The 27824-nt window shown below is 29.8% G+C and overlaps 2 protein-coding genes across 2 annotated transcripts in view; one reads left to right on the top strand and one right to left on the bottom strand.

Moving 5' to 3' along the window:
• LOC142322937 (phospholipase A2 hemilipin-like) overlaps positions 1 to 9381 on the top strand; it is a 45976-nt gene extending 36595 nt beyond the window's left edge. The window contains exons 5-6 of the mRNA XM_075362029.1: positions 5401 to 5532; positions 9077 to 9381. Of these exons, the coding sequence (XP_075218144.1) occupies positions 5401 to 5532; positions 9077 to 9224 (280 nt within the window). The 3' untranslated portion in view covers positions 9225 to 9381. The remainder of the gene's footprint in view (positions 1 to 5400; positions 5533 to 9076) is intronic.
• An 8281-nt stretch (positions 9382 to 17662) lies between these two features.
• LOC142323868 (beta-glucuronidase-like) overlaps positions 17663 to 27824 on the bottom strand; it is a 47920-nt gene continuing 37758 nt past the window's right edge. Inside the window, exons 12-13 of the mRNA XM_075364167.1 lie at positions 27351 to 27489; positions 17663 to 18415 (exon numbers count right to left, since the gene is read on the bottom strand). Of these exons, the coding sequence (XP_075220282.1) occupies positions 18231 to 18415; positions 27351 to 27489 (324 nt within the window). The 3' untranslated portion in view covers positions 17663 to 18230. The remainder of the gene's footprint in view (positions 18416 to 27350; positions 27490 to 27824) is intronic.

Genomic DNA, 27824 nt, shown 5'->3' with positions numbered 1-27824 from the left:
TGCGACCAACATTTGGCCAGTTGCAGAACGCGACAGTGGTCCTCTCTAAGCAGGCAGCAAATCTTCTGGTGAAGGGAGAGAGGATTTGCATATGCTAGCAGTCCTGCCAAGTCCAGCTGAGGGAGGATGCCCCTCAGTGCTTTAAATGTTAGGCGGAGGGGCATGTTGCAGGTGCCTATAATGGTCCGGACAGGACTAGGTCATGTTTTAATTGTGGCGGTCCAGGCCACTTGTGACTAGTATGCCAAATGTGGTCAGGTGGGCCACAGGCTCTGCAGTGCTGTTTGTAAGCACAAGTAATATTAGCATGAAATCTTCAGTGTTTGGTGAAGGTAAACTAGTTGATTGTTCAAGTTTGGGAAGTGACGACCTCAAAAAAAAATGGCATGGCACAATTAGGACCGGAAGGAGGTGACCCTATGTCTGGAATGCCTGACTTGCCTGCATGTATGTGCAGGGGAGTTGGGCGCAGCCAGTAAGGATGTGAGCGAGCCTCAAGGGGTTAGAAAGTGTGAGATGAAGGGCGTCTGGATTTCACGCCTGGAGTTAGTTAGCCTAGGACTGGTGTGAGCAGCTCCCCCACCTAGAGGTGCCTCGGTCCTTTGGAAGAGGGGGGTCGGGGCACTCTTGTGACATGGGAAGGACCCCAAAGGGTGTAAGTCCTTTAAGGATGTAGTCAGAGGGGCAATCAACTGCCACAGCAACTGGGGTTGGCTGAAGGGATGCCTAATGGTGACTACCAACTGCCCCTGAGGTATATAAAAGACAGAAAAAAAAATCCATAAAATAAACAAAGCGTAACAGTGCTACAAAAGTAACAAAACAAAACCTATATACCACAGTTAATCAATCAGATAGCTTGTAAGAGTTATCTGAGTTGCATGCAAATCATTAACTATGTTCCACAAACTCCCATCGTGTTTATAACTCCCACAATACATCCTAATTCATAAAATCTTCATTTATGTGACTTTTACAATTTCGACACTCAATTTAAATAAGAACTAACACAAGTGATCTTGTAAATACCACAAACCTCAGACTATTACCTCACACCTCACACCTCTCAATTAGCTTATTCTTTCAATTAGCTGTTTGTGGACATCATTATATGGATCAACAAAATTTATACTATAGTTAACAGTAAAGTGTTGAAAGCCTCTCCATTCTCGAACAATTTTAAGACCAACACTCCCTCACAACAGTAGTACCTCATTCTATATATTACTTAACAGTACTACATTTTTAACAGTTTTATATTTTACTTTGTTTATTATCAAAGTTGCAGTACCACTGGTAACTACAGTTATTAAAAAACACTAAATCATCTCCCTTTCAAACATCCTGAAAATGCAACTCCCCTTGCACTATCCATCCTTAGTTATATTTTCTCCTAAACAATCAAACACACATCACTTACCTATGTCAGCCAATAGTCACCTGGTCACTTAACTTCATCTGTGTGTTATTACAGCGTATTCTCATACTTTTTTGCAAATATGACAATCAATCCATAATTAGAAATGATTCGATAACCATTTTGTGCATCAGAAACTGTCCTTCAGGTAGTTAATCATTATCCAGAAAGCAACTAATTTACAAATCTTTTCTCTGAGCAAGTTATAGTTCTCAAACCAAGCATTCCTTCTGTGGGAAACACAAATATTACGCCATATACATGATGAAAAAATGATGGAAACAATATTCTGGATGGGAAAATTATGGGAAATAATATTCCCATCTTATGAGAATTCATTTTCTGAATACTTCCAAAATATCAAAATGCAAATTGTTTTCAGTGAGTTCACCTTTTTTCTGCAATTCTCACAATCATTGATCTCCTTCCTAATAGCACCATGATCATAAAGAAATCTATTCAGCTGATCTGAAACCACATCATTCTTATGAAATCAGTAAGCAAAAACTCCCAACCACCACATAAATGAAACATATTCGAATAAACAATCAAACACATTAGACATCCAAAAACAGAATAAATGCAGAAATGGATTGAATTCTATTATACTGAAAGCAATAATCCACAAACAAACAGGCTGATTAGCAATAAGCCTATCACATAGGTAATAAATCTATAATAGACAGTAAAAACCTTTACCTTAGCCCCACAACCCAAGAAGCAATAAACTTTAATCAGAGTAAAAGGTAATAACTACCATAAAACTTCTTTCCAACATTCATAATTACCCATATAAACAAAAGAACTAACAATATGAATGATAAATTACAAAATTACACTTTATGCAGGGCCCATGAGGTAGCAATTACCTAAAAATCTTTTTGTCTTATTCTATAAGGATTTTAGTGTTTAAACATGTAAAACTGGAAACATATGAGAGTAGGAAACTGCTTGTTTTACAGGTCTCTTGTACTTATAGTTCATTAAAAAAAAATCCTTTCTCCCAAGTAATACCTTAATCATCAAAAATCCTTTTTTATTTCACCTATATATAAAAAATATCTTTACATAACACCATTACATCATGGTACAACCTCTAATTCATCTGAATTCCAGTTCTAATAAAGATTTTAATTTATTATTTCTCAGCTTTGTATTCTTTTTTCTTGCACCAATAACAGTTGTTAAACACCACATTTATTTAACTAATTATTACTAAACCTGTTCTTACTTCTGTTCTTGTATATATTATAAATAAAATTAAACCCTTTGAAAGAATAGGCATCTATAAATAAATTTTAATTAAAAATATTTAGAGAAAATAAAAATAGAAATTGAGAATAGAATAAAGATACATTTGGTTCATTATTTTGCCAACTTCTATAGTGGAACGTAGTGTCTGCCCCATCCAGAAGGTTCTGGATTTGAATTCAAGTCGGACTTGAAATCTTTCATATGCTACAAAATAATTTCTCATTATAAACAAAATGGAATGGATGGTGAAGTAGATTATTATAACCAGGAACTAGCGATATCAGCTGTTAATGCTTCTAGGAACTGGTCATCAAAAAAATTTATTAGAAAATTACTTTTTTTAAATCTCTATATAGATAGGAATTAAATAATTATAAAAAATTAACTGGTGAGCAATAACGTCCATTATTTAACAGCCATTTTGAACTTTAATTTTCTTTGTAACAGTTTTTCTACTCGTATCATAAAAACATTAAATAGTTGTCTAGATTCTATTTAAGGTATTTGTTCAATGTTTAAAATTTGTCCAATCAATTTTTTTTTTATATAAACCTTATTTTATCTTTCTTTATGCAAGGGAAAATAAAGAAATTTTGGCAATACAACTGAAAATATAAACAGTTTTTTTGAAGTATAAAGGGTTTTTTCAGTTTTAAAAAAAATACATTTATATATTTTTATTTAGTTTTTTATTTTGTATTTATCTTTAATGTTTTTTTTTTTATGATGAATTTTGATGATTATTTAACAATTATCAAAAGTTACTTCTAGTTACACATTTTTATTTTTGTTAATGGTTCGTTTACATTTCCTTTCTTAAATTTTTTTATATAGTCTAAATTTGATAAAATTATATTTGTTTTCTATATTAATCTAATGTTATTATTAAGTAATGAAATTATAAAAATATATGAGGAAGTAAAATTTAATTGAGTTAGTAATTTAATTTATGATCGATTGTAACATTTGATTACATTGTATCATGTTATAAAATATATAACCTTCTTAGATAATAATACATTACATTATTTAGTACATTGTTTAATTTATAAGATGTATCTAAAAAGTCTCAATAAGTTTTTTTTTTTACTAACTGTAATTATGTAACAGTACTTTGTTAATTAATATAACCTTCTTTTTTATCACATACAGATAATTAATAAATGTTTATGTTGTTTTTTTCTATCATTAATACTGTCTCTCATTAGATTTAACTAAACCTTGTGAATACACTTAACAAACCTTGATTAAAATTATAAGTATATATAATTTTAATCCTGTAATATATTTTAAATAACATCATGCATTACAAAATATGAACCTTAGATTAAATATGATAATGTTACTGTAATGTTTAATTTAATTTCAATTATTTTTTTTTAAGAGGTGAATCATTGTAACTAATTCTGTTATTTCTACAGAGTGTGCTATAATAATTATTTTAAAAAGAAACATTAGCCCTTTTAACCTTCAAATTTACATATAAAATGTACATGCAGTATATACAAATAAAATATAGAATGAGCAATATAATTATTTTTTTATAATTCTAAGGTAATATTTCTCTATAATAAATTTAAAAAAATTATTATATGAATTAACAGAATATTTCAATATTGAGATAATAATTATTTAATAAAAAATACTAAGGTATTAAAATTATCTAATGATAGAAAAAAAATAATAAAAAAAGTAATATTAAATGAGATTTATTTTTTGTCAAGGAAATTTTTCAACTGGAGAATAGAAGAAAAACAACAATGAAGAAATATTTTTAAAAATTATGCTTATTAATTAACAAATTCTTCAATAAGGCTTTCTGTAAAATGCCTCTGAAGAAAATCAAAATTGTTTTTTTGTGACATCCCCTAGCCACTTATGAATTTTGACAAAAAATTAATATGATCATTGCCCCATATATAAAAATATTTGAAAAAAATTTTAAGAAAATTGTTTTGATCACTGTCGAGATATAAGGCCAAAAGTAGTGTGACAGACATACATACATGTATATGTTCTATTTGTCTAGATGAACTAGTTGGACTGTAAAATGTAAAGATATGCAAGATAAACTCGATACCCCATTTTTGACATGATCGCCATACTTTCCCCTATAATATAATTATTTTAGCTATATTCACCAGGAAATTAAAAATGATCCTTTCATTTTTTAAGGCAAATTCCAATAATGTAAGTTACATAGTTTGTCAAAAAACTGATTGGCAAATAAAATAAAATCATTATCGATTTTATTATTTTTATCATGAAGCAAGTTTTTAATCTTCAAACTTACCTAGCCAAACTATTATCTATTGACTGGATTATAGCACAATTAAATAATTCTTTCATTTAAGTAATAAAATAACAAAAAGAGTGGGTAAAGTAAGAAAGACATTGAAAGAAGAGTTAGGACAATCAAGGAGGAGAGCTTTCTGTAGGTACTTCATATCAGATGTAGCTTTAGAAATTATGATCTTTTTTTTAAATATTAGAGTACTATGTATTGTATAAGTGTATAAGTACTATGTAATGTGTATAAGTACTGTACCAGTATCTTGTGACTGGTAGTATTATTACCTTTTACTCAGAATTATCCACCACAAGGATCTGTTCTATCAATTAACACATTATTTTTATTTTTATAAAACTTTGTAAATTGACTTTATTCTCTCACTTTTTATACTGTTAAGTTATATCATTATATTCATATTATTGTTTTCAATTTTCAGATCTCATTGTGGTTGTGATCAAGAATTTCGTGAATGTCTTGAAGATGTTGGTTCAGAAACATCTAATACTTTAGGTGTAATATTTTTTAATGTTGTAAAAGTTACATGTTTTGAAGAAAGATGTAACTCATCGTAAGTATTACAGTTAATATAGTATTTATTATCTATATTATAATCTTAAACATTTCAGATGGATAGATAAGGCCAGGAGATAAGAGTTTTAGATTTACTACATAATGGTCAAACAGATTTTTAAACTAAATTATAAGCTGTATAACATTTTTAGGAGTACATGATATCAAACATAATTTAGTTACGATAAACTGTTGATTACTGTTTAACAAATTGAAAAGATTTTGTTTTAATTTCCAAAGTCATAAATCTGATCTTATCTCATTTTATTAATTTTTCATGTTAGTTTAGAAGTAAATTTCATAATATTTCACAAACATAAACAAAAGAAAGAAAGTTTTTTACAATAAAAACTGCTGCATTGTTTTGTTCATCGATAAATTAAATAATATGCAAATATATAAAAAAAAGTCTAAAGTCTAAGATAAAAGTTAACATAAAAAAAAACCCTGAAACCCTGTGAAAAAAAAGAAACCCTGTATACTTGTATGCATCTTGTTTATTGTTTTGCCATTTTCTTTAACTTCTGGATAGGGGATACTCCTTGGAAACCCGTGAATAGCTCTTAAAGTAAACAAAGTACACTATCCTACTAACACGAAAATGAAGAAATAGGTGTCACAGATAAAACCAGTGTCATCTTGCTGGAATAACTGACCCTACTCCCATGGCATTGTCCAAGGAAGAAGAAAGAGCAATAGGGAGAGGAGATTAGGGAACAATCAATCTGCAGCTTCAGATTTAGGTTTGATCATTTTGCCAACCAAACTAAACCAGATATATACAAAAATAGAACGCATACACATTTAAATTTTTATCCGATGAGGTATGTTGATCATTTTATAATAATTTTTTACAGTTTATTATTATTATTTTTTTTATAGGAGCATTTTACACAATCCTACAGTTTATTTATTTTTTTTTTTTTAATGTATTGCTTTGTAGATTTCATTTTTTCATGGTGAACGAAATTAATTGCAGATCGTGAATAGTGGTTTTTGAATACTAATTTAGGATGGTGATTTTCAATCGATCCCCAAAAACAAACTATAAAATTTTGTCTGAGTTTAGGATGATGTTTTTTATAACCATGATCAATTATATGTATTTCCCCAGGTTAAGTCAGTTCAAGATCTCAAAGTATACCTTTTATTTATTCTTTACATCGTCTAGGGAAAGAAAAATATTGTTTGGTACCCTTGTTCAAAGATCTTTTAAGATACTTGGAAAGAAAATAGAACAACAGAAAAGAAGAACTAAAAACAAAAAATATGAATCTTCAGTAGCAAAATTTTAGTTTATATGCCAGTAAATAATAAAAAAATAAATGCGGCCCTTTTAAAAGCCATGGTCTGGACCCTGACTTGTGATATTGTCAAGTGTTTAATTGCCAATCTCTTAATGTTGTATTATGCATAATGTTGCATAATAAACGTTATATATGAATAAGAGCTCGAAATTTCATTATATTAGCTTATACAGATTCAAAAAATAGTTTGCTTTAACTTTGGAAGTACAAAACGAAATTTGGAAGGCTGTGATTACGTTTCCTTTCAGTCTTTGCAGTTTGATTGTAATGTACTTTCTGGAATTGAACCAGTTCAGTCTTTATGAAAGATAATTCTTTCAATTAATAGAATTTTGTTGAATGACATGCCAAGACACAATAACATTTTGAAATGATTAAAAATTATAAATGACAGATTAAATGGAAATTACTGTAATAAATAACTGTAAAAGATTTTTGAGCTGGTTAAACAATTCCATCTTCACTGGGGAGACTGGTTATTAATTAATATTCATTAAGGAGACTGCATCACTGTATTAATGACAGCTTAATACTAAGGATGTTTGAAAAGTTCTCAGCCTGATATAGAGACAACACAATTATAACCAGTCTAGTATGTTCCTTTAAATGGTATGCTGCAAAGTTTCAGATGCATGCTTTTAGTTGCTTGTTTGTGGCTATTAACTATAGCAAACAAGTTGCTATAGACAGATTTTGTTGAAATGAAAGATTGTTATGTTTTGGATATGAAAACACAAATCCAAAACACAATGTTTTGGATATGAAAAAGCTTTCCACTTGATGGTTGCTGCATTTGTTATTAGTCAACCAAAAATTTATTTGACTGAACACTTTTTCAATGTTGTTTAGACTTATTTGAACACGATTCTGTTAAGTTCTTTGACATTTTATTACAGTAAATAAAACATGGATTCATTAATATACATCAGAGACAAAATAGTGGGTGGGAGCAAGTGAAAGTGCACCAAGAAAGTGAAAAAGGTTCTAACTTCAGGAAAAGTCATTGGCTATGGTTTTTTGAGATTTTCACAGAGTGTTGCTTATAGAAAATGAAAAAAGCCAAGACCATCATCACTGGGGAGTCGTATGCTTCACTACTAAACCAATCGAAGGGTGCTATTCAGGCTAAATATCCAAATCTGGACAAAAATAAAGTGCTCTTTCATTACAATAATGAGCCTGCACACATGTCTCCGATTGTTGCTGCAAAATATATCATGGCTTCAAAGTGCTAAATTTGCTGGATATGGCTACTAGCAATTACTTCCTCTTCCCAAACCTAAAGAAACGGCTCACTGGATGAAGATTCATTTCAAATGATGAAGTTAAACCTGAGATAACCATTTATTTTGCTGAGTTGGACAAATTGCATTATACTGAGAATATTAAAAAGCTGGAAAGTCATTAGTCTAAATGTGTTGGAATTTTTTTATGGTGACTACAGTAAAAATAAAAAAATATATTTCTGAAATATATTGTTTTCTTTATCTGAGCAAAAACTTTCCTAATGGCCTTTGTAACTGTGTTATGCAAATAAAAGGTTAAGAAACCCCAACAACAGAAAATAAAAAATATGTATGGATTCAGTTTTGCTTTTTAATTTATTGCATTATTTTTGCCAGATTTAATCTATTTATAAGGTTTGTATTGTTTAAATGTGTTAAGATCTCAGTTTCCTTATGTAGTAAATATAAGGTTAATTTACTTCAATATGTGAAGTTTGTAAAATATTTTAATAGCTTTTTACATTTGCATGTATGCTAATCCTTTACCCATGGATACAAGAAACACATACATGCACTATATAAAATATAATCACTTTTGCAAATCATCTAACAGACATATACGTAGATATTAACAATATTCAATTTTTTCATATGCACATAAAAAAAATTTCAATACTTGAGAAGTAAGTTTAAAAAATTTACAAACCCTGATTTTTACAAAAACAACTAGATTGAACATATTGTTTGATTACATATTTATGGGTTTCATAGTTTTTTGAAGATGTGGACCATTAACCAACAATGCTCCCAGAAACTCAAGTTAAGAAAATGCTGATAGCTTTGAAAAGCATTCAAAAGAATATATTCTATTAATTTCAAAGTTGATTGTTATTAATAATTTTTTTTTAGTTATAATTATTAAATTTAAATTATTTTGCCTACATGAAATATTGTACTAAAATTGATTTATAATTTGATAGTTATTTAAACAGTATGTTAATCATTTCAGATCCTGTTGGCAAGAATTCCAAAATTTGCCACCTTTTACTAGTTCAAGAAGAAATAAATATTTACCAGGTCAAGGTTTTCTCACATTAATTATTAAAGCAATCAAACAATTATTTATTAATAAATTCTTAAAGATATTAAATACTTAAAATTTATTGTTATTTAATTTATAATTTTTAAAATGCTAATTCTAATTTCTGGAGTAATCCAATCTCTCTCTCACTCTCTCTCTCTCTCTTTCTCTCTCTCTCTCTCTCTCTCTCTCTCTCTCTCTCTCTCTCTCTCTCTCTCTCTCTCTCTCTCTCTCTCTCTCTCTCTCTCTCTCTCTCTCTCTCTCTCTCTCTCTCTCTGTGTGTGTGTGTGTGTGTGTGTGTGTGTGTGTGTGTGTGTGTGTTTGGTCATTTACATTTAATCTGATGAAGACTTTATAAGTTTTATTTTTTTATGGATCAGGATAACATAATGCTGCAGAAGCAATTGAGGAATTTTTATCAATACCATAAGATAAGAAAAAATTTTAAAAGAATATATAGTTTTAACATCATGCAGTATGAGTAGTATTGATTGAAAATATAAAATGTGAGTTGCAACAATAAAAATTAATCAAAGAATGAAATTTTTTAAATATTTGTCATAAACAATGTTTTTTATCTAAATGCATGAATAAGATGTAAGAAAACTATATAGACTAGGATATTTCATTTAAATATACTGAAAAAAGATTCAGTTAAATTTTGTTCATGGAAAATTGTGATTATTAATTTCAATAATTTAATTTAGAGAAACCGCTTTTTGTATAATTTGTTATGAAGATAGTTCTGAAAGTATGATTCACTTCCTTGTTTAACTTTATTTTATTATACAAAGTGTCAATATAATGGATGCAACTGAAGACAGTCCAAATCTGAACTCCAGCCAGTTTGTTAGAAAAGAGTACACTATATGTGCTTTGGAGAATTTATTTTAACTTATTACGTTATTTTTATCTGTTTTAATGTGTTTGTACATTTCATATTATTCCAAGGATTTTAAAACAATTAGTCATAATTCTGGAATTGTATGAATTTTCCACGCACAAAATTTTATGGAGATTATTTCCTGGAGAACACGGCACATTTGGGGAACAACTAACATCTCCAGCAATCTGCTTTAGGTGGAACACTCCCACTGTTCCATAAAACATCAAAAATTGATTACTTTGCACAGGAACACTTGCCTCAGAGAATTGTCTTTGATCTTTTGCTTTTCTTAAAATTCATAATTAATCTTCCTTATAATATCAGATCACTCATTCTCATCGAGGATGATATCATTCTATTTGTAACAGAGGATAATTGCTTAACAAAGCTTGAAAATTCTGCACTATCAATTCAAAAAATCATTCATTAGATTGTAATTAACTTTATGAATGAAATGTTTGGTGTACCGTAGTTGGACAGTATACCTTATGGATAATATTCACAGTAACGATGTAGTATTTCTGTTGCTCATTGAAAAAATTTTATGATATCTTGTTAGAAGATAAATCTTTATAAGATGATCAAATTATTTGTTTGCGACAAGATTAAAGAGTTTAGCATCTTAATCAAATAAAAAATATATATATTTAAAAATAATAAATTTTCATTGTTATTGAATATTTATTATTACTACACATTCTTCCATTAAAAATTTAGCATATTATTACTATATATTCTTCTGCCAAAAATTTAACATTATATCCTCAGGTACTTCGTCAGAATGAGTTTTGTCAGAACTTTGGTTCTGATAAATAATAATCATGTAATCCAAATTTTTAATTCAAAAAATTAAAAACATTTCTTTGAATTAATATTTATGCATCCACCCTTTGCTTAAAAAATAATAACAATCATCTGCTCAAAAAAAATTACAATATTTACATTTTTCAGACAAAAAAATTAATTTTCCACCATTTAAATCTATAAGAAACAACTTGTGCTTAAATTTATGTTTAATAAATCTTTAACAATCTAAAAAATGTTAGAAAAAAATTATTTACAATTTAATTTAAAGCTTTTTTTTGCAATAAAATTATTTCTGTGTTGGCGAGATTTTTAACTTATTATTTTAAATAGTAGCATCATTATTATTTCTTATAATTAATATTTTTTATGAATTAATTTGAAATATAACTAGTTTTCATCTTCATTCATTAATTTTATATAGTAAAACTGCTTTAATCAACATTTCCTCTTATGTTTTTTTACCTTCCAGGTAAATGCTAAAGCAGTTAACTTTTGGTTAAATGTGGAACATATTTAGCATTCATGATGTAATTTATATAATGTAAAATAATGTTATGATATGATCACTTAAGAAAATGAATGCAGCGTTATTTTTAAAAAGCTTGTAAAAAACGTTTGCTTTATTGAAATTAACTACAAAACTGTTAGAAAAAATTAATAATATAGTAATTAATAAAAAATGTTTTTTCATTGGTTCTGTATCGATTAGGTATTAATTGAACAGTTGTAGGCCAACACTTATCACTCCTAAGAATGGTATAGACATACCTCAAACTAACAAACATCCCATGTCACTTATCAATTTTAAAAAATTACAATAGTGCTGTGCTCCATCTTACCACATAGACTTCCATTCTTTCAGCTTTTAGTCAGGTTAGATGAAAGTTTTTTTTTTTTCCAATAAAGTATATAAAATTTCATACTGTTATTTTGTTTTTTTTAAAGTAATGTTTTAATGAGTTTCACCTTTTATAAAAATGTGCTTCATATTTTTTTTTATATTCTCTTAAGTCTCCTTATTTTCAAAACTCAAAAATTACTATTAGTAAAAATATTAAAAATTTATTTTCATAATTTAAATTAATACTTTAACTGAAGATCATTCAATAAATTTATTTGAAACTATAGACGTTTTATAAATACAGTATTTTTAATCAGTTATTAAAAAAAAAAATTTGTTCTGCAAATTGTTGTTCCAGTCATTTGCAGTGATCAGTGCTGCTGATCATTCAAACATTAATTGATATTATTGTTTAGTGATTTTGTTAGTTAGGTTGACTCTTTGACTCTTACTTAGAATATTGCCAAAAAGTGTATTGGATGTGTATTGTGTCTGTTCATTCAGGATGTATTTCTAAAATGTGCTGTATGTGTTTAGCTAAAATTGCTAAAATGTTTATTTGCATGTATATATTTATAATATTCGAGTGTATTAAGATGTGACCCTTTTTTTATGAATGTGTAGATTATCAATTGTGTTGTAAAATTTGGTAGATTTGTAATCTCCAACACACTTTTTCACTGCGTTCTAAATTTGTGTTTGTTCAATACAATAAAAAAAATAAAAACAGTAACTTCAGTTGACACCAGAGAACAGCATCAATCACTGAATTTGGCTGGAAAAGCAACTAAAAGTATGTTTGTAGTAAATTATTACAAACTTTTCATTTATTAAATTTGATCCAGTTAGTCATTCGTAAACTTTATAATTTCAAATGATTTTCATGGCTGGCTGCATATGAAAAACATATGGCTATAAATTTAATATTATTTGTGCAAAATAAAGAAATATTAATAGGAAGTATAATCATTCTAGACATTTGTAAATTGTAAACTTGATGGTTCCTTAAAACCTGGAATACCTCAGGGAATAGCATCCTAGAAATTGAATGGTTGCAAGATAGTAGTGTAAACCATGTTTAGTACAAACTCATTCCTATAAACCATCAAGATTAAACAACATCAGTTGAAGTTTTACTGCATTCTGTTAGTGTTTATTACTGGCTAACAACCTTAGCAATTGACGCAACTTAAAATAAAAAAACAGCTATATATATATCTTATAAATTATAAATGTGAAAGTTAATTTGTTAATTGGCAACAGCATCACACGAGAACCAATCTATCGATTGCTTTCAAATTTTCTATCCCAGGAAAGGTTTTAAACTAAGGATTGTAGCCCTAGCCCTCTTGGGGGTTAAGACTTTAGAGATATTCATTGAAGAAACCAAATTTAAAACTTACACTTCATTACACTTCTGTCACCATGGCAACAGAAATATAATGAAGTAGAATGACTAATTATTTTACTATCATGAATATTTGTAAAATATTCAATATTTTCACAACCATGTGTCAGGAGTCCAAGGGACAGAGCTCCCTAGCTAGACGGTTGGGCAAGCAAAGCAAGCCCTGATTGGCTAGTATATGTATATATGTGTGTGTGTGTATGTGTGTGTTTGTAATATATAATGATTTGAACATTGATTTAATTTCATTACATGTCTCAAGCAATTTGTAATTATGTTTTGTCTTATATTGGACAGGCAGTGCATAAAGACATAGTATACTTCAAATATATGCCACCAGGACTTCTGTTTTCCATCTAATAATTATATTGTCCATACCTACTAAGAAACAGAAATAGTATCAATTATTTTTTGTAATTTATACTAAAAATATTGTTCAAAATATTATCATAGAGTTTTGATTAACATATTAATAAATAAATTGTTTATAAATGTTTTCTTTTTTCATCCTGTTATTTGGAACCGATTTATCCAAAATTTGTTATTTTGTCAAGTTAAAATTTTGATAGATTATTTATCTCGTAATGATTTTATTAAATTTATATTTTATCTGACTGGATATCAATAAATAACGAATCAAACACAGTTTGAGTTTTGGGCAATAAAATGAACAGAAAACATCCATCACCCATCAGTTTCCTTATTTTACCAGTGGAAAAAATCATTTACATTTTATTATATAAAATTAAACTTTAGACTTTAAAAGTAATGAGAAAAATAACAAAATTCTCTTAATTTATTCTATTTTGAAAAAAAATATCTTCTTTAAAATACTTTTATCAACAGATATGTAATTTATGTCCCTAATCTCAATGATTGTTTTCACTTTTTTTTTTTTTTTTTATTTGTATGGTAACAGGTTGACACATAAATACCCAACCTTTTTTTTGTGTGTGATGGAATAAGAATTTTTATAGTTCATGAAAAGTAATAAACTGACAAGGATTTGAATCCAGAACCTTTAAGATGAAAGGCAGAGACACTACTTACTATTAGCTGTGGGTGTTGGTAAAGAAAAGTTGCTTAGTAATGAGTACATACTCGTATGCATTTTAATATCTTTTCTGTTATATCTTGCAGGCTGTACAATATTTTTATTTACTGGTAGATATCAGTATGATGAAATTAGACTTATTACTTTCCCAGTTATCTTGTTATAGAGTTACTTTGTTATAGAGATACAAGACCCACACAGTCTTGTATCTCTCTCAAAATCTCACTTAAAGGATAGGTAAATTATTTTACATAATTTAATCTTCCTTCAGTAGCTAAGGTACTTGCCGGTAGTGATTAGTCTTAATCAGACTCATGTAAAGATTTGGAGGAAAAAATCCTTTTTTCTTTTTCATAATTTCTGTATGCAGAGTGACATTTTTGTTCTAATTAGATTGATTCCACTTGTATATGTTACTTGTATACTTAAAAATTTTAATCCGCCACTTTATTTTCCTCCTTCATTAAGAGCAAAGCAGAGGAAATTACACAACACTTTGACAGGTATTTTACATAAATAATTAACTAAAAATTGTTATCTTACAAAATTTATAGGAACTTGTTTCTGAAAGATTTTTTCAGAAGTGTAATAAAATTCCTTTCTCTTTATTATTGCAGCTGGTACTCATTCTTAAATGGCTATCCAATTAGTGTGTGATCGAGTAGTACATTTGACCTCCCTTTTTTCTTTTTTCTGTTTAGCCTCCAGAACCACCGTAAGGTATACAGAGGATAAATGAGGATGATATGTATGAATGCAAATGAAGTGTAATCTTGTACAGTCTCAGGTCGACCATTCCTGAGATGTGTGGTTAATTGAAACCCAACCACCAAACAACACCGGTATCTGTGATATAGTATTCAAATTTGTATAAAAGTAAATGTCTTTACTAGGATTTAAACCTTAGAACTCTCGACTTCAAAATCAGCTGACATGTACATTTGACCTGTGATGTGTCTGTACATTTAATATATTGTTTTTTTTGTTAAATTTAATGTTTATAATTTTATATTATTCCACTGTACAAAGTTTGCTATGTATAAAATCCAAATGTTGCACTTAATATTCACATTCAGTACAATACATGAGCTGAAAGTTTGCCCCTTGTGAACTGCTATGTCTAGTGTGTTTACTAGTCATGCAAAATCATGCATCAGCTGCTCATATTTATTTTTATTTATTTCCAGTGTTTTATATGTTATTTTACATAATATAAATTTATTAACTCCACGAATTAATTCATATGTATTTTATTTTTGTCATCGTTTTTATTTCACTTATTTTACTTGTAACTACAAATAAATACTAATAGATAATATTACTAATAAAAATATTTATTTTGACTTACCGTAATGGAAAAACTGTTACTCTAACGGTATTGCTAAATCTTTGTTGCCGAAATTGTTTTCACTTGTAGATGATTAGTTGCTCACTGTCTTTATCACATTACTGTCTTGTTAACTGGTAACAGATTCTTCTTCAACATCAGTTAAATGTTGTTACTCCAAATATTCATCTTCTATTTTTTTCACATTCTTGCATATTGGTGACCAGTAAGAAATTCTTTTGTACAGTCTTTCTTTTCAGTAATTAAAAATTCTTTCTTCATATAGCATAATCACTGCATTTAACTTGAATGTGACATCTCTTTGAACCAGATATCCATTTACATTTGCCCATATCATTTTGATGGGGTTTAGATCCAAGTGGTATGGTGGCACACGAATAGCTGTGTGACCATATACTTACAGAAATCAATCCAAAATATACATCTAATTTGATTGTGCAACTTAACTTTGTGAAGTTCCAATCTAAGCATTTTAGGATGAAATGGTATTTTCTTCTCCTGTAACCAAAATACAATTTCCGATTTTTGAGATTTTGTAGTAGATACCCTTTCATATTGATTATTATGTTACACAGCATTACTCAGCATTTCAACCAATCGCTGGGGTAGATTTGGACAGAATTTGTTTTCCACCCATTTCAGGAGTTCATGTTCTCATGATAATCCTCACTTGATGTGCTACTTTTCCATACCAGCAGAACGTTGTTTATGAATCCCATCTCGCCGTCAGAATTTTCCGACCACGTTTTTGAGAAATGAGAAGATAAAATGTATGTTCCATCTACATAAACAATGTTACATTTATCGTCTCTGCAACATTTAATACATCTTAAATAACATTTTCTTTGTTGTTATATTTTGTCATTTTTGATGAGAATATTTTTATTATTTTTTTGTTTTTCTCCATCGAAATCCTAAGGATTTCAAAATTTTCCTGACTCCATACACCACCCTGAAAAATAATAGCCTCTTTCAGTTTATTACAAACACGTTTAGCTGTAGGAAGCACTTTTTCTTGGAAATAGAAACTGTAAACAATTAACCTGACTAAACATGTATTGAAACCATCTAAATTAGTAATTTTGTTTTCCCGTTCATATTTTTTTAGGGTTTAAAACGACCATTTATCCTTCGACATCCCATTCTTTTCTTTTCTAATAGTTTTCATTGTCCTGCCTGAAACCCCACATGCAGCAGCAGTTCTCTCTATATACTTTTTGACAGGACTAATAAATGATATGCTTGAAACTGTTTTGCCTCTCTTTCCATAAACTGATTAGCTTTACATATAATTTCCTGAGCTTGCCTATGGAGAATATTCCCTTTCATAAGTTTTGACATAAAACCCTCCATAATTGTTTAAAGAACAGTAAAAGTATGCAACAAAATAAATATTCACTGATATTAAAATAAAACTACAAAAATATTATACGCAGGATAATGCACTCAACATATGAATAACCAAAATACAGATAATCATAAACAAATTAACATTATATGGCAAGCACTACTTCACAATTAAACTGTAACAACAAGATTCTTATTGTGTTTGCATTTTATATACAAATGTGTCACATTATTAGTAATCAGATGATGTCACCTGGTTAGATAGTATATAACAAGCCCCACTCGTCCGTCCCACCTAAGCCAGCCAACAGTTCGGTTGATAAAGGCATGGGAAAACCTTCAGCTCACTTAGTATGCATTCACATATGAAATTATTTGCAAAAGTTAATATTGTTTGTAGTTGTTATTGTAATATTGTTTGTAGTGATTATAAGTATTCTTTGTGTTTGGGAGTGAATATGCATCCAGTTTGTCCAATGTAGTAGTGTATTAACTGCAATTTCATTTTAATATTTTTGCATTTCTATGTCTATCAGTGCATCCTTAGTTAGAATGCCAAGTATTGTCTATAAGTGTTGGTGAATAGTTATTATTATAGTCGAATACTTCAATATAGTTGCCAGTTGTCATACACAATTGTTGAAGAAGGAAAGACAATAGAAGGAATTATATTAGATAAAAATTATAGGGTGGGGGAAACAAAATTTAGATCACATAAACCAGAAATAATTAAACATGTTATATGTAATCAAATGTTAAATGTCAAAACAGAAGCAACTAGAGAGGTGTAGAAAGAATTAAAATAAAGAGAAACAGATTTTTTAATAAGTATTTATTTGTTATTTATAAAATGAATATCATTTGAAAAATTATTTCTATTATCTAATAATTAATTAAGGATTAATATTAATTAATATATATCATTTAAGTATATAAAGTTCATTTACTTCACTGAAAATACTGTTTCTCCATCATCTAATAAAGCTGGCAAGGGATGTTTCTTCTTGAGCAACACTATGATTTTTGGGTGTGAATTGTATATTGTTCCAATTTACTTATGACCAATCCAATTATGACAGGTATTAATTAATTAGTGATGGTGCTTTGTCAAGAATAATTGAATTATTCCAGAGTTACACATAAGTTCAAAGTTTAGATGAATAATTTACCCCTAATGTAACCTGCAATAAAATTACAAAATACCAAAGTTCAAAATGGTTGGTACAACACGATTGTGCAGTTTTTTAATGTCCAAAATCCATTCTTTCCATTAAAATGTATAACACAGAACTACAACATTATCTAGTTAAAATTATATCATTTCTCTATGATTAAAACATATGATTAAAATACATATACTAAAATAATAAAAGAAAAATGAATTAAAGAGGTTAAATCAGCCTAACACTTATATCATTACAAGAATTATCAAGTTCATTATGTTTTATAGACAAATTATAATTATTAAATTTTTCTTTTAGTTTATGATACCGCTCTTTTACAATATAAGCTGCAGGCTTAGGTTGTCGATCTCTGGTAAATAAACCTTTATCACATCTTCCAGGTCTGAAATATTCTGAAAACAATAGAAATTATTTTATATCATTAAGTTCTAATAATGTACTTTTACAAAAAGTATTAAGAAATAGAATTATTAATCTTTTATTATGAGGAATAAGTTATTCTGATGCAATATATAATAATAATACTCATAAGATAGTAAAAGGAAAATAATAATGAAAATAGAAAGTAAGATACCTATACAAGAGAAAAAATTTTATTTCAGATATTATATTATGATTTTACTATCAATACTTTATGAAGAGTTAACCATGAGGCACATCAATAGTTATCTTGTGTTATTAACTTAAGTACAAATTAAACTGGTATTGTTAAAAATTTCTGACAATGAATTGCATTACTTTCCCAGCTATGCTGGTCAAGTTACACAATCATTTTTTCAGTCCAATCATTTTAAACTCTATTTCTATCTTTACGATAAAATAATTTCTTTTTATTGAAAAATAATAATCAAAATTATAAATTCTTTTTTTTTTTTTTTTTTTTTTTACTTTTAAGGCCGCAAAGGACCACTTTAGTCAGAATAATTGAAGTCTTTTTTGCCGATCTTTTGGCCTTTAAGTTCTTAGCTTTTACTTTCTCCCAATATTTAGTCATTCTTAATGATCTTGCTTTACAATCCCCTTCTGAATAAACCCTTTTTGTATAATTAAAAGTTCTTACTTTAAAGTTAGTATTCGGATTTTTAATAACAAATTTTAATTTTTCGGATTTATTAAGTAAATCTTCGTAAGTCAAATGTAATTCTTGCATGTCTTCTTTAATTTCTTTGATCCATTTTTATATAAAAATATTTTAGAAATTTGGGAGGGGTATTAAGACATTTTTAGTGACTTTTTTCTTTTCGTTCCAACCACTACGAATCATAGTAGGTTTACATAGTTATGACTTCTTTTCTTTTCCCAAAAGGTTTTCATTTTTTTTCTCTGTTGTGACCTTTCTTCTGCCCATCTATTCAGGTTTATACCCTTCTTTTTTTTTCTCTGGAAACTTAGATTCTCAAATCACTTTTCTAAATTTATCTCTGTCTTTATAAGATCTTTAGAAATGTTTAATGTTTTTAGATCTGTTTCTATTTTTATAAACCAGTTGGTCTTTGTGGCTTTGTTTATGTAAAAATTAAATATTTGTTTTGTCAGTCTTTGGTGGTTCATTCTGCATAAATGTCCATAAAACTGTAATCTTCTTTTCTGGATTAAGTCTCCCATTTTTTTCTGTATCTTTATAAATTTCTTTTTCACTTTTCAGTTTGTAAATTCCATCTTCATATTTTGGTCCATAAAGTTTTCTTAAAATTATTTTTCCTATTTTTGCTATTTCTTGTTCTGAAAAAAACTGCAGACATTCTGTCCCATATAGTGCTTCTGGTAGGACTACAGTTTTATAGTGTTTCAATTTGGGATTATATGACGGATTTTTTATTATAAATGTTATTCGTGAGATGATAAGCAATTTTCATTTTTTGCACTCTATTCTTCATCCTATTTTTTTAAATTATATTTGGTGTTATGATTTTTCCCAAATATTCAAATTTTTGAACTTAACTTATTTCTTTGTCGTCAGAAATTTTAAGGGTTTGAGTTCTGTTCTCTTTGTCATTAGAAAACCAGTTAGTTTTTTCATAAGAAATTTAAAGACCAATTTTATTGCACATTCACTTAGTTTTTAAATTTTAATTTTAGCCTCATCTACATTTCTTGGGGAAAATGCATTATCTTCTGCAAAGACCAGAATGTTTAACTTTTTAAGTTCTTTCTTCCATTCTCTTATAACATTTTCAAGGGTACAGAGTTAAAAGGACTGGAGACAGTCCATCTCCTTGCCTTACTCTAGTTTTAATTTCAAATGACTCTGAAAGTTCTCCTAAGAATTTACTTTTGATTTTGTGTTTGTTAATGTTTCTTTTATATTGTTTATTGTCTTGGGATCTATTTTAAATTCTTAAGGATTTTAAGTAAAGATTCCCAGTGGATGCAGTTGTAGGCTTTCTTAAAATTTATAAAAACTGTAATTAACTTTGGGTTTTTATTTTTTGGTACAGTAAAATTTGTTTTAGATTGAAGATTTGCTCTGCACAAATTCTTCCAGGTCTAAATCTACCTTGATTTTAGTGACTTTACTGTTTAACAAAATGTATTTTGAGCATTAAAAATTTTAAGTTGTGTAAAAAACGTTTTTTTTCACTTCAAGGATAACATTCAAGGAAACCATTCGGATAAAATTAATTTTTAAGAAAACAATTCCTAAGTGGAGATAATTCATTTAAAGAAAGAACCTTTTAAAATTGTTTAAAAAATACAAAGATCAGCCAAAATTCTAAATAAACAAGATTATAATTTTATAGAAAGAGGTGAAAATTTTTGGCCATTTTTTTTGTTTCAAAAAATTATGGTTTTTAAATTTTAAATGCAAAAGGTACCTGTGAGATGGATTTAAATTTTGTTACCACAGATTGTTACCATTCGAGTGAAACGGACAAAAACTTTTTATAGTGGTTTGAAGGCCTACTGATGTAAATAAAATATAAAAGCAAAAAACCCCATTAACTCCTTTTATGAAGCAGAATTTAACTAAAGAAAGAAAATTAATAGTTATTTATTTGGGAGGGGTAAATATTAAGTAAACATTTTTTGTAATTTGTGATCTTGATAAAAAATATGTTAACTTTTGTAAAGGTTTTTGCTGAAGTGCCCCAGTAAAGATTTGAAATTTTATTTCATCCACAACACTGCCCCACCCCTTTTTCCATTTTTTGTAAAAATGTAACACATTCTTCCCCCCCCCCCCCCAAAGGTAATCTGTCGACCAAATTTTAAGAAATTCTGTCAACAAAATCTTGAATTATATTTAAATTCATACATATATGCACAAACATCCATCTGACAAAAATAAATTTTTTGGACTTGGGAGCATTGGAATAAAAATGCTTTTCATAGATTATTTACAATTTATTTAAATCTATTTCTTTTGGTAAAAAAAAAAAAATTATTTTTAAATGTTTCCTTAAGACACAAAACTTAAAAAAACACCAATTTTTTGAGAATTTTTTTGACTAATCTATACACTTTCCCATTATTGATATAGCAGCATATATCTCTACAGCTAAGAAAATAAAAAAAGAACTAAACAATGACAAAAATATTTTAGTTAACACTATTTCTTCCAGTCTTTGTTTGCAATATAATATTTGCAGTACTGTTTCTAGTAGTTTTTGTTTGCATTGTCAATATAAAGTAAATAAATGTTGCTCAAAAAATTAGGAAAATTATAAAATATGAAAAAGATTTATGAAAGGATTGATATAATATCCTTTAAAGATACCATAATGGTGTATGTATTATATTTTATTGTAAAAATGTACATTAAAAATTATAAAATAGAAGAAAATAATTTAAACAGTATGGAAGAGCCTTTGATAGCTAAACTAAAGAAAATAATAACTTATTTACATAATGGACTTGTAATCTATTCATCATAGACTTTCATTTATTCTAATCAGCTTTTTCATATCTCTTACGTCACTAAATGCTTTTAAAAAAAATATTATAAAACTGGTAATTACTTGTTTTGCACTAATGAAAATTATACAAAATTCTATTCTGTTGAATAGTTCAATCTAATGATTTCAAACAAACCAATGTCCAATGTTGCTTTTCATATATGTTACTGTTATTTTTAATAATTTAAATACATACATTTTATTTTTTCTAATTATTGATAGAACTGATCCTTGGAGATATCTTTCAATTCTTAGACAGACTTTAGTATTGAGTTTCCAATATAACTTAATTAAAAAACAGTTAAAATATTAATGCAGTAATAATGTTTTATATAAAAAAAGAAAAACAACTGACCATAATTTGAGAGTTGTCATTGTCATGATTTGAGGTTCAGATTTTAAAATTTAAAATAAGTGTAGCCAACTTAAGAGATCAGTATCTTACTAAATATCAGTATCTTAATAAATTGTCCTCATTCAAGCAAATAAAAGCATAACATATTTTAAAGAGAAAAATACAATTTAAATGAAGTTCAAATGACTGATAAATTGTAAATTCAGTGACTGATAAATTAAATTCAGTGACCGATAATATCTACATTGGAAAAACAAATTGATTATTCAAGCAATGTCTCTCTAGCATATTAGAGCTAATGAAAATGAAACTTGAAAAAATCACAGGAACTTAATTAGCAAGTATAAAATAACAATTACAGAACATAATATAGAAATACTTAAGATTGTCAATAGTTAGATAGTACAAATAACAATTTTTTTTTTATACAATTAGATTTATATAATCTGTTTCCTTGGAACAATGGCATCCTGTAACAATTATTGATGGATGATGATTGAATGAATTTTTTTGTAAAGTGGGAAAAAATATCATACCTGACTGGGACTCAAACTCAAAACCTCTGGATGAAAAGCAGAGCTGTTACCACTCTGCCACAGATATTGGAATAACAAATTAGAAAAAACAAAAAAATAATATGTTTAAATATTTTAATAGAAACTCAAAACAAAAAGTCAAACACTTGAAAAGACTAAGTCCCATCTTGACACAAATAAAAAAGAAAGAATCAAGAGTGTCTTCCAATACACACTGTGTCTTCCTGAAACAAGCAGGACTGATGTAACGAGCGGGCTGATAAAATTGCAAAAGCTGTAGCAAACATGTCCCTCGTCCAAATTTTCAATCACACCCTGACAGATGCAGGAGTGCAGCTGCCAGGGTATTCAGAGTGACTGGAAAACAGGGGACACAGGCCAAAATCTATATGAAATTCAATGACAATCTACTGACCTGGTACTGTACCAGAATGTGCTGAGGGCAGCTGTCACATTTGTGGCTAGAGCTCACATTGGCCACATCATTACTGGACAGTATCTCCTCTGATTCCACCTAGCTTGCCAAGAGTCAAAACCATGGTCTTCAATTTCCCGCATACGCCCTGACGTTAGAAGGCCTCCCTTCTTAGAAATATACCGCTGGCTAAGTTTCGTAGCCGAGATGTCAAGAGGTTTTATGCCGGCGATCACAGTGACTGCCTCTCGCGAGACACTTCTGTAGCCACTGACAATAGCTAACAGTAGAAGACACTGGGCTTCCAAAAGAATATCCCTATAACATTGGAATTGTAAACGATGAGCCCAGACTGGCGGCAGCCTACAACAATCTGACCTCACAGACACCTTTGTAAAGAATACGCAACCCCCAATCGGGATCCCTTACAGATATCCCAACCCCGTAGGGGAAGACACCCGCCTAGTGACGTTCCAGCCGCCACACGACCCTCCCGTTCCATCCCTTACGTACAGAGAGAATCTCCGAGTTCCCCTTCTGGACTCCTTTCACCTCTGAGGAGATCCGCAAACGTTTTTTTGTCCTGTCTATCTGCCGCCCTAATTACCAATGTTTTGGCTTTATCAGGCCTGTGTCCTGCTTATGGACCTGTCTCTTTTGTGTTTGGCCTTCTCCGTTCTCCCGATGTATATCCCCGTCGAACGGACGGTCCGCGTATTCGAGAATCTTCCTAGTTACGCGAGCCGCGTCGGCCTCCTCTACCCCATACACAATGCCTTGCTTTGCCTGTAAAAATATCTCGGCCACTCCCTTCCTCAGGTGGGGATGTTACCCTCCCCAATTGATGAATCAATAACTATGGTAAACAACTTTTGGTCGTAATCCGCCAAATCGTTCCCTCGTAGGACAGTTGCCGTTTCCGCACAAGCAAGCAACTAACTGTCCCACCATCAGCAGCCCCTTCGAATACAAATCACGTATTCTCGGCGCCACTCTACATACAGCCTCCGAAAACTTACTCTTGGGCTTGGCCAGATCGAAGACCAATGCGAAGTCTTTCTCTTTTCATCAAAGACAGACTCCGTCAGTTCCACAGTTGTCTGTAACCATTCCCTGTACCACTTCACCGCCACCAAGATGTCAGTTTCGTTATTCCTTACCCACTCTTCAAGCTGGGGGAGTAGCTCATTTTACTACCAGCCACTGTCCTCGTTTGGCATGCAACTTCTTTTCCTTCCGCCTTCCTCCCGAAGGGGTTGAATTCCACGAATGTCCTTAAAGCCACGATTACTTTCTCCATGTCACCCGCAAGTTCTTTAAACTCCCGGGTCCTATGACTTATTCAGCGTACTTCGTTAATGTGGCACTAACACTAATGAGCTCCCTCATGTATTTCGTCATTACCTCTTGCGGGGTACCCTTCTTCTTTTCGACTGACCTCTTCTCAGCCTCCGTCGTAATGGATTTATTTGATCGTCTTCTCTTTCTACGGTCTTATCATTTAACTCCAGACACCACACCATTAGTGGAGTCGTTAGTAGCTGACTCCCTTGAGCTCAAGGCGTGCTGCAGCGCCTGCTGCTGGTGGCTCCTGCTTCTTTTTACCATATTCAGCAGCAGAAGGTTCCGAACAGCTTAAAATCGCTCGAGGAGGTCAGAGCACTCGAAAACGAGTGTTTTGATACCCCAAACGCTATTCTAACACTTAGGGAAATAAAAGAAATTATTCAAAACAAGAGTGGTTTAGAACAATAGTAATATTACCGCCAAACCTAACCTCAAACTAAGTTCGCGGGAAGCCGACCAGCTGTTCTAACAGACTCCCTCCAGTTAAGACCCCGCCGAATCTAGCGGACCTAATCAACCTCTCTTTTCGTGTCAGTCTATACAAACATACGAATGAAAAAAACCTGATATTTAAAAAACTACTCGCGGGAAAATATTCCGAACTTGTATGTTTCTACAGCAAAAGCACACAATAAAACACTAAACACCTGGGAACGACTTTCAAACTCCGGGACTACACATGCAAACACTATCCTTAACCTTCGTAATACTCGACTCTACATCTTAAATCAGCTGCGGCAATTATTCTTGAAAAAAGTGAAAGTAGACGTCAACATTTAAGCGGCCAGATTATGAACGGTCCAAACATCTGATTGTGAAGAAGTCCGCACCTTTCATTGACGCTAAATCGATGTTGAAAATTGCCTACCACGGTTTCATGAGGATTTACTTCTGCCTGTGTATGCTCATAAGTGTTTGATCTCTAATGAAACATACTTGTAGAGTTGTCGATTTGCATTCCACCAGTTGCAGAACTACAAGCGAAGCGGACCGTCTCCTGGGTGCAGATGTTGAACTGGCTGTTATCATAAAGATAAAACTTGTTTTGCTTAAGTGTCCTCCAAACCATCGAATGCGAAACTCGATCTGCTTAGAAAGACGTCGTGTACTGACTCCTGGGGCTGAACTACATCGATAATAATTTCATCAATAACAGCGTTGTGTTGATAGATCGTTCGTAGTTGTTACAAATACTAGGTAGTAAACCTGTTTCCCCGAAGATTGCGAAAAGTCGCTCTAATTTTTTCGGGATCTGGAATTTTTCGATTCGGAAAACGTATTTCATATTCTACTTTCTTTCTTTTTCTGTCTAGCCTCCGAAACCACCATAAGGTATTACTTCAGAGGATGAATAGGTTGATATGTATGAATATAAATGAAGTGTAGTCTTGTACAGTCTCAGGTTGACGATTCCTGAGCTGTATGGTTAATTGCAATCCAACCACCAAAGAACACCGGTATCCACGATCTTCTATTTAAATCCTTATAAAAGTAACTGCCTTTACTAGGATTTGAACTTTCGAACTGTCGACTTCGAAATCAGCCGATTTGCAAAGACGAGTTCACCACTAGACCAACCGGGTGGGTATTTCATATTCTACTGCAGCAGCTGTACTATTACCATAACACACACGCAAAATAAGTACCATATCAGCGTATTCCTCAACTGTAAATACGTGCGGCATTACTTCAATGGCAAACCGGATCACGTTCAAACTAATTCACAGAAAACCTTTGTTAACGACAGCACAGTTCACAATACCCGAAATACTTAATGTACCTTACTGAATGATATAAACACTACTGCACTATTTCGCATTATTGATCAGCTGTTATGTTATTGCAGATTTGGAAATAATAATTTTTCGAACAATTTATTGAATTTCTGTCATTAATAAAAAATTATTATGTAAATAATTTTTATTTACTTATATTTATTTTACAGTCTGTATGTAATTTCCAGTTTTTTTAATCTTTTAACAGTAAATTTTGTTTTTACAAATTTTTCACATTACCAAAAAGAATTTGGCTTTTTTTTACAGTAAATAGTCGTTTTTTCCGAAAAATATTTTAATGTACAGTTTCTAAATAAAATTTGATTTTTTCTAACTTTTCTTTGTTTATTCAACTTATCTTACACAGTTTTGTTCAGAATTAAATTTTCTACAAATTTTTTGAAATATTTTTACGTGTTTATTACCCATTTAACAAACGGTCAAATATAAAAAAAAAACAGGGATTTTTACCCTAATTTGTTAGTTTTCACCCCAGATTTTTCAAATACTGCAGATACGGTTGTGGGAGCTATTCGATTTTTCAGATCAAAAACCATAAGAAATCGCTAATTCTGTCCCTTAATTAACGACCTAAAAATTTCATTATGACTTCATTTACCAGGGTAGCTGAAATCCGAGTGAAATCTTTCACTAGTAACTCACGAACGAAGTATTTTAGGATATGTTTATATGAACTTTTTAAATTATTTTCATGAATAAAATAGGTTATGAAAGAACTGGGAGATCTTCGTAATACACTTTGTATAGAGTGTATGTAATATATATATATATAAACAAAATATATATATATATTTGTTTTTTCTTTTTTTTTGTAATATTTTATCTGTATGTTTATTATTCGACCAAATACATTACCATTTGGTGTCTGAACATTTGCCTTACAACTCTGAATTTTAATTATAATATTATATAGCATAACAATTTTCAGTGGATTAATAATGTAAATGGTTAATAATACAATCAACCAACAAATATTTTTTACCTTGAGGAACATTGAAATCGATAAAATTCCATATCATTTCTCCAATAAAAAATCCTTTTGCGTGAAGTTTATCAAATGCTTTAAAATGTTCCAGTAACAAAAATACATGATATTCTTCACTCCACATACTTGCTGGTAACTAAAACAAAAACGTATCGTTTATCAAAATATATTAATAAAAGGATTTTTTTTATTGTATTAAAAAATATGGAATAATGAACATGTTGTAAAAGCAAAAATTTATACTATAATTTCTAAATGCAAGTCAAACATACTAACACCCAAACTTATCTATGATTAATTTTCATTTTAATAGTAACAATATGTTCTGGGTAAGATGATAACCAGATACCTTGGTTCTGTGTTGAATAAATATTTTATTCATACGATATATCATTGAGCATTAAATAGATCACAATAGGAATGGGTACATGTGCTACCAATAGATAAAAAAAACTGCCTCAGCATTTGCCT

This window comes from Lycorma delicatula, chromosome 4, assembly GCF_047948215.1.
Source record: "Lycorma delicatula isolate Av1 chromosome 4, ASM4794821v1, whole genome shotgun sequence".
In the NCBI taxonomy this organism is placed as follows: domain Eukaryota; kingdom Metazoa; phylum Arthropoda; class Insecta; order Hemiptera; family Fulgoridae; genus Lycorma; species Lycorma delicatula.
Note: the sequence above shows the minus strand (reverse complement) of the source record. Positions and strands in the feature narration are given on the sequence as shown.